Raw genomic sequence first — 8,628 nt, forward strand, 5'->3', positions numbered from 1 at the left:
CTTCTATCTCTTTCCTTTGATTCGTATTTCTGTACATACCTAGGAAATTTCAGGATTTATTAAACACATAAAATTAAATAATTATGCATGTTTAATTGGATTAGAACATAGGTTTTATGAAATTGGTTCATATCTGTTCTTGTGTTATGAATTGATAAATGCATGATTTTGATTTGATTTTCGGTGTGAATTTTTACATGTTTAAATTATGTATTTTTCATATCTGTGGAATGATGGAACGTAAAAACATGCCTAGGATTTCTGAACATCAAATAGGAACTAAGTTTGGGTTTAAATAAATTTAAATAGATTCAATCATAATGATGCTTGCTATTTTAATGTTTTAAACAAACAAATGGATTTAATCTTTTAATATGTTTTAGCAATTGAGATTAAATGTGTAGGATGAACTGGATATGGAGAATGCTTATTTGACGGTATAATAAAATATCATAACATGTATAAGATTCAGTTTATGTAGGACATAAGATATAAGAAGCTTAAATAAATATTAAGTCATTCTTACTTTGTGATAACTTGACGTCATATTATCATAGTTATTTCTGGATTGTTTGATGTATTTCCTTAATTGTTACATCAATTGTTGGATTGTGTGGTTTAATGCACCGGTATGAGACGGTGGCATTTTAGGGACGGATTAACTTATCAGTTAAGTCCTACCTATTTTATATAAGGTAATGGATTAACTAAAATGTTAAGTCTTACTTATATTCAAGTCAAGTCAGCTGAACAAGTTGAATGACTTCTGGAGGATTAATTTATTATATAAGGGAATGGATTAACTAAAATGTTAAGTCCTACTTATATTCAAGTCAGGTCAGCTGAACAAGTTGAATGACTTCTGGAGGAAATTTATTATATAAGGGAATGGATTAACTAAAATGTTAAATTCTACTTATATTCAAGTCAGGTCAGCTGAACAAATTGAATGACTTATGGAGGATTAATTTATACTGAATAAGATGGTTACTAGATTATATATATATAAGTATGGTGTCATGATATATGAACTTGAATCTCAGGATCAGTGGTTAGGGTGCGTATATCGCCAGGGATGTGTAGCTAGATATAGTGTAGTTGTGTACCCTGGTAGGTCTAGGTACTCATGCCCACTATATGTGCGTTTTGCATGTTGCCTACTATTCAGGTTGAGACAACCCTATAATCTAGTGAGGTTCCTTTAGTGTGTGTATATATATATACGGATTACTAGTTACTGTTGGATTGATTAGGATATATACGTGTATCGGATCTCTGCTTGGACTGTATTAGAGTAGAACTTGTTTGTAGGCCTGACCCACCATTATTTTTCAAGTGTTCGTTAAGAGTAGAGGTTGTTCGTGCTGAGCGAGGATCAGTCTACTTCATTCTTCCGATATTAGATAGGAGTTCCTTTATGATTCAGTTTCCTGATTTAGACAGTTATTGCTGTCATTTGTTTAGTTTGGATTTTCAAGGGGTCCACACAGTATGGATTCCCGAGTTGTATTTTGAAGGATCAGTTGTATCAGAAGAGTTTATTAACTAATGGAAATATATTCTGAGATTTATTATTAGATTATCATTTTAGTTTCTTGTTAGCATTTTATTTATTCTTCTTTATTCTTTTATACTCTGTGTTCGTTTATTATCAATTTGTTTTGATATCCTTGGGTATTCGGGCGTAGGCCTGGCCAACCCGCATTAAAAAATCCGGGGATATCACAGTTATACTCCGTATGCAACCGTCAATATGTTTGGTGTAGACACTGTGCAAGAGATGAAAACTGGATTTAACATTAACTCGGCTCATTATGCATTTTAGAAAAATCAGATCCATGGCTCATTAAATAAGCATTTTCAGTTAGGCCCATTACATACCCAATAATAACTATTTGTAAGGCCCATATGCCAGTGTTCTGTCAAATTTAGCCCATTACCTTGTGGAGTCTACTAGGACACTCCTCTCAAGTCTCCACCTTCCAAGTTCGTCATTCACCAATCTCTCTCCCTCTCTCTCTAAGATGGCGTCTCACTGATGGTTGGAGATCCTAATAATCTGCATCAGAAAAATATCTCTCCACGGCGAAAGGTATGTAGATCTATATATACATATATATATATGGTGTATATGTAGTTCGAAAAGATAATTCTTTGACGATGTGATCAGACTCTAATGCTTGCTGGATATAGTTTTAAACTGTATGAGGTAAAAGTTCGAATTTTTTTAGATCTTTCCTTCGAAATTTTTTGGGTTGTATTATTATTATTATTATTATTATTATTGTTTGTAAAAGTTCTGATTTTTGATATTTTTCCTACGATTTTTTTTTTTTTTTTTTTTGGGTTGTGATTTTTAATTTATATTTTAAAAGCTCAAGCACATTCACTGTAAAAGTTCCGATTTTTGAGATTTTTTATTCGAATTTTTGTGGCTTGTGATTTTTTTTTGGGGAAAGTTGAAGTAAACATACTCACTGTATAATTTTGTCCCCATTGTGTCTCGACCGCTCCAGGTAAAAGTTCGGATTTTTTATATTTTTCCTTCAAATTTTGTTGGTTTGTAATTTTTTTTTTTTTTTTGGAAGTTCAAGTAAATACACATTCACTGTAAAAGTTCCAATTTTTTATGTTTTTACTTCGAATTGTTGTCAGCTTATTATTTTAATTGTTTTGAAAGTTCAAGCAAACATACTAATTGTATAATTTTGTCCCCATTGGGTCTCAAAACCTCCCTAGCTTATATCATCAAGGTTAGAGCCCATTTGTGATTGTTTATTGTTTTTTCGGTTTTCTGTGATTGTTCGTTTACTTACATATATGCTTGTTTATGTAGACAGAATATGTGTCTGGATGTGATTCAACCTAGGATGATTAGGTAGCTATGGGGATTTCTGTGTTGTTGTTTGTGTTATGAAACTTTGAGCATGGATGTTAGTATTAGGATGAATATGTAAGGTTTTGTTTAAATGTTAAAAAGGGTGGAAAGGGTACCTTCATACGAAGCACAGACACTCAGTTGAATATCAAACAATGATGGTGTTGGACACAAACTAGTCGGGATCACGGTCAGACACATGTCCGTCACGACTACAATTGTCTACATTTTTTTAAAAAGTAACATATAGGGCTGGTTACACAAAGACACGGTCATGACACATTTGCCTCAATTTGTGAATATATATATATATATTTTTTAAAACCATAGGACTCAGCTCAAATTTATAAATCTAACAGTGTAAAAATAAAAAACGGGCTAAAAAACCTAACAACAGCATAAGCATATTTATATGTTTTTGCCTAAAGCTTTGTAATCACTTCTCCTATCAGACAGTAGGCAAAATCAATGAGGTAGAAGGCAAGAAGGAGAAGAACAAAAAGAGGAGAAATAAAAAAATAGAAGAAAAAGTGGAGACATCCCCTAGAATGCATATGTTATTATTGTTGTGTCCTTATCGTATTGTACCGGTGTCTGGGCTTTCTACACTGCATGGGTTTTGTGGGCTTGTGGCTAGGGTGGTGGTTGCGCTTCGGTTTTGTAGCCATGTTCATGTTGGGAATAAATTCCCCCAAAATCTCAAACAACAAATATCAATGGCAACAAGGAAAAACAAGATGGAAGTAAACACACATAAAGAACAAGATTTACGTGGTTCAACAAATTGCCTATGCCCGTGGATGGAGAATGATTGGATTTTTATTCCCAAGGCCTCGTGAGGGACTAATAAGGAAATGTAAGGATTCATTTTGGGCCCATTAACTTTTTTACCATATTGATTCATCAAAAAGTAAAGTAGACGAAACCAGAACACTGGCTATCCATTCCATCCGTTATATGCCAATGACGTCAACGTTAGCAGCTATTAACTTACTACAATGACTAAGATGTGAAACTAAAATTAGGTTTATGCCAATGAGGTCAACATTAGAAGCTATTTACGGTTATCACTAATCAGAGGTATGATATGGTGGGTGTTAAAAGGAAAGAATTTATAAGTATATATATTGACATGTTAAAGGACATATATGATGAAATTATGACCACATTGGGTGAATGACAGGCACGCTCCTCTCTCTCTCTCTCTCCCCCTTTCTATTTTTCTCCCAATTCTCATGGTTTTGAAAATAAATTTATGGGTCTGATTGGCTCTGATCATCAGCTCGATCATCTTGCTCCAATTTCACCGCCAGCAACTTATGCGTCACTGACAAGAAGAAGGGCAATTTTGTCATTTTCCTTCTATAAAATTAATAAATGAAGCACGTGAGGACAAACTTAGAGCGCTGGTGATATGTCCCCCTGAAAATAATGGAACATATTTTTTAAATTGCCATTTGAAGAGAAATACAGCAAAATTCGTTCTATATACAACATTCTTGGAGTATACAGATGATTCTTGAATTTTTGGCTTTTTTTAGTTTGGTTCGATATCAATTTTGAGCTAGATATGTTGTAATCTACTAGTCCATAAGCTGACACCCATATTATCACTTTTTTTTTTTTTTTCTTTCACTTTATTGAATAATCTGTTCTATGTAGATAGTACATGTAGAAAGCTGCATAAAACTATGTTAAAAGCTACTTTATCTCATTTCATTTTTTTAAATGAAAGCACTTTTTAGTGGTGGAGAAGCAATCCCATACGGTCTCTTAGAAAATTAAATTACATTTAAGTTGCCTATCCTATCCGAAGTTGAGTTTCTTCTATTGGTTTTTCCAAGAGATAGTACAAATGAAAATTAAATTATTTGCGATTGGTTAACTTGATTTATCTGATTCATCTTTAATAGAGCTTCATTTGGAATTTATAGATTGACGACAAGATTATGGAGGATCGAATTTCAAGGGATGTGATTTGCAGTAGAAAGAGGAGGAAATCCACGTCAAATATTATTACTGTTGAAGTGAGTAATATAAACTTTTAGGCTTTCTTGTGATTAGGTTTATTTAGCCCTACAATATTTTCATTTATGCTACTTTGCAATAATAGGAAGCAAAATTTATCTTCCTTCATATATTCATGACCATTTTCTTTGTAATGAATAAAGAATGACAGTATTACAGTGGATGATCGAATTAGTAAGTTGCCAGAGGAAATTCTGTGTTCTATCATATCACGGCTGACTATGAGAGAGGCCGTCAGAACCAGCATTCTTTCAAGAAGATGGAGATACTTGTGGGGAACATATTTAAACCTTGTTTTTGATGTTACAACCATGAGTGGTAATGATGGTCAAATGCACCAACTGAAAAATCGAGATGCCACCTCTGGACAGCGGAAAAAGCATAGCTTTGTGAGATGGGTCAATCAAATTTTATCACTACATTGTGGTGCAAGTATAGAATCATTCAGGGTGAAGTATTCTTTGGGTGTAAAGTACAGTTCTGACATTGAAAAATGGATTCAATTTGCCACGGATAAGAAAGTTCAGAATCTTGATATAAGGTTGTCCAAAAACAATTGGTCTTTAAAAAATGAACAAGAGCTCTATACATTTCCTTATTGGGTATTTATGCAGGATAATGGATCAACCTTAAAATGCCTGTCTTTGAGCCTTTTTAAGTTGAGTCTTCCTCAAAATTTTACTTGTTTCGGCTCCCTCACATCCTTGACTATGGAGAATACTAGTCTGACTGAAGAAGATGTTCAGAACATCTTATCCAATTGCTTATGCCTTGAGTGGTTTAGTGTGACAGGTTGCCTCGGTCCAGCACGTTTTAAGTTTTCTGCGGGTGGATGTCGTTCTCTTAAGTTAAGACACTTAAGTGTATCTGCTTTTCCAAATCTAATGGAGATTGAGATTTGTGATGGCATAAATCTTGCATCGTTTGAATATAGTGGAACTCATTTAAGCCGGTTATTGTACAAGAATAAAGCAGAACTTGCAAGGCTGTCTGTTTATACTCAAATTCCTTTATTTGGTGTTGCATTCCTTCGTCCCATTACTGACCCTGACAACCTTTTAAGTGATTTTTATTTTCGGGATGTAAGCCTTCCAAGTGAATTTCCTCAGCTTGAATATTTGCTATTGTCCTTAAGAGATATAGAGGTATTTCAAAGCATTATTATTTATTTATTTATTATTTTTCGACATATCTTGTCGTCGTCCTACATTGATAATATTTATGTTTATTAATGAATCTCTCATTGTTCTTCAGGAAGATACGGTACCTAAGAATTTACCAACATTCGCTAAACTCAAACATTTGGTTTTAGTGTTCATTGGACCACATCGAGAAAGCCCCTTGGAACTGATCTCTTCACTGTTGAAGGCATCTCCTCTTCTGGAAAAACTTGAGCTTCATGTAAGTCTTTTTCTATGCATTGAGCACATTAAGGTTAAATGGTTGGAAGGTGAATGAATGGAGTTGTGTTACTTGAATTCTGAACACAAAATAGTCTTCTTATGCTAACTATCTGTAATGTGCTTATATGAACCCATGTTTACTATTCTTTTGGTCAATTCATTCTGAAGACTGACCATCTCCCATTAACTACTCTATATTTCAGCTAATTGGTTTCAAATATGTGTGGACCCAAGAGTCTTAGCTTCAAGATAAGAATTATATCCCAGCAACTTTTTCAAACTTCAAATGCAACACCAAATTTAGGTCCCTTCAATCTGAAGGCAAATTGATAGCTTTTTATAATCTGCCCGTTGCTCTTCTAAGATGACCCACAACCTTTCTTCACCTGTTAGCCTTTATATCTTCAAGCTCTAATATCAGCCGTCGGATGGAACAAATTGATAACACTTTGACTTTTGCCCATTTCAAAACCAGACCTGCAAAACAGACCCTTATGCCAGCAATATAACAGAGATAACCATGCAGCCTTCTCACTAGCATATGAACTGCATATCTTTTTTTTATGATAAGTATATGAACTGCATATCTATAACAGAGATAACCATGCAGCCTTCTCACTAGCACGTGAACCGCATATGAGCACTGGAGAAGGACTCTAGATAGAACTGTTAAGAGTATTAAGCACCATTGAATAACAAGAATTGTGTATACATAACACCTGTTATGGACTCTTGAATAGCAATGCAAAATTATAATTATGCACGCGAATTAATATTCTTAAATACTCAAACAAATATATGATGCACACTAGATGATATGATGCATATACAACATTGATTTGACATTAATGCTATGTTTGGTTGGAGGGAAGGATTGAGGAGGGATGGATGAAAGGGGGGATGAATTAACTTTTTCGTGTTTAGTTGGAGGGAAGGGAAAAGCGGGAGGAAGCAAGGAGGGATGCTTCATCCCTCCTTCCTTTGTATTTCCCTATCCTTCTATCTATTTTTCCATCCCTCCAACCAAACGAAGCATAAAAGAGTGAACCTCAGAACATAGACAAACAGCTTTAATAAATTTTAAATTCAAGGAACTATAAGCAATATCTTATCGGGGCTTCGACTCAGTATGGATAGGCCCTGTAAAAATTAAATTCAAGGAAATCTCGGTTTCTTGTTATCCAAATAAGAAAATATGCACTTTCTTTGTTGACCACGAAGACAATATTTTTGGATGTTTCTTTCCATAATTTCTTGAAAATGCAAATGATATGAGGAAGCGAAAATGGGGTCTATCTTGGAGTGAGAGATTTTATGCTTGTTTAAATGTTAAGAAAAACGAAAAAGTAAAGACTTGATGGGAATATAACTAGTCTTGTTCTATGAAGAGAAGTCTGCTTATTCTATAATGAGACGCACTTTTAATGATAAAAGTGCATGTTTTCTTTGTTGGTGCATTGTAATGAATATCTTTTTTTTTTTCTTTTTCTATGTTTGTTTTTAGCTTCCGCCCTTGGTGAAAATTGAAACTCTGAAGAAAAAGATGAAATTATGTCGTCTGAAGCATCTCAAGGAAGTGGAGATACACAATTTTCGGGGTATCCGAAACGAAGCTAAGCTTATAGTATATCTGCTGAAGTGTGCTATTGCTATTAAGAATATAACAATTGGATGTGATTTGCGGATTTATGAAGGCGATGGTGTATGGTCGATTCCTAAGTTTGGTCGTGGTAGAATAAAAGAAAAGAGAGTATATAAAATGTTTCGAGGAAAGGTGCCCTCAACTACTAGGCTACAGTTTCGTGATTGCACTGTATGAAGCCATGTCTGTGTGAATACCAATTAAGAAAGAAAAATAAAATAAAAAAAAAAAAAAAAAATCTGTTGTTTTATTACGGTGATATCTATTTATTACGGTGATATCTATTTGTTTTTGCACCAAGTTTATGAGGTTTTGAGAGAGTGTTGTTTTATGGGGAACTATCCTTGATTTGTTTATTTAAGAAAAATTGTATTTCAATGCTGTGCTCCATTGAATGTAGGTTCTAGATTATTTGAAATATTTTTATGGTTAAATAACAAGTTAAATGAGTGAATTAGATTGAGATTTGAGAGTGATTCTAATCCAAACTATCAGTCATTATAAGGTATAGTGCATAAAACCCCTCCAAACTTTACTCTCTCTTCCCAGAAAACTCTCTATTTTTATAGAGTTCTCCCTAAACTATTCCATTTTATTGCAAAAAAACACCAGACGTGACCTATGCTACACTTTCAAAATGACAAATTTGCCCTTGTTACCCATACCAAATAAAACCC

The 8,628-nt window shown here is 33.9% G+C and overlaps 1 protein-coding gene across 2 annotated transcripts; it reads left to right on the forward strand.

Annotated features, from left to right (window-relative positions):
- Positions 1-1,954: 1,954 nt before the first annotated feature.
- On the forward strand, positions 1,955-8,425 carry LOC132299907 (F-box/FBD/LRR-repeat protein At1g13570-like). 2 transcript variants are annotated; one of them, XM_059796786.1, is made up of 5 exons: positions 1,955-2,092; positions 4,813-4,905; positions 5,050-6,051; positions 6,161-6,307; positions 7,814-8,425. In XM_059796786.1, exons 1-5 carry the CDS (start codon positions 2,039-2,041, stop codon positions 8,126-8,128), a joined length of 1,611 nt encoding a protein of 536 aa, XP_059652769.1. In that variant the 5' UTR covers positions 1,955-2,038; the 3' UTR covers positions 8,129-8,425. The 2 variants fall into 2 exon arrangements, with proteins under 2 accessions (XP_059652769.1, XP_059652770.1); XM_059796787.1 differs by having other exon boundaries at positions 2,028-2,092; positions 4,792-4,905.
- The last annotated feature ends 203 nt before the right edge of the window (positions 8,426-8,628 follow it).

Source organism: Cornus florida, unplaced genomic scaffold (genome assembly GCF_030987335.1).
Source record: "Cornus florida cultivar Cherokee Brave unplaced genomic scaffold, ASM3098733v1 CherokeeBrave_3.0.0_Hap2_Chr03, whole genome shotgun sequence".
Classification (NCBI taxonomy): Eukaryota; Viridiplantae; Streptophyta; class Magnoliopsida; order Cornales; family Cornaceae; genus Cornus; species Cornus florida.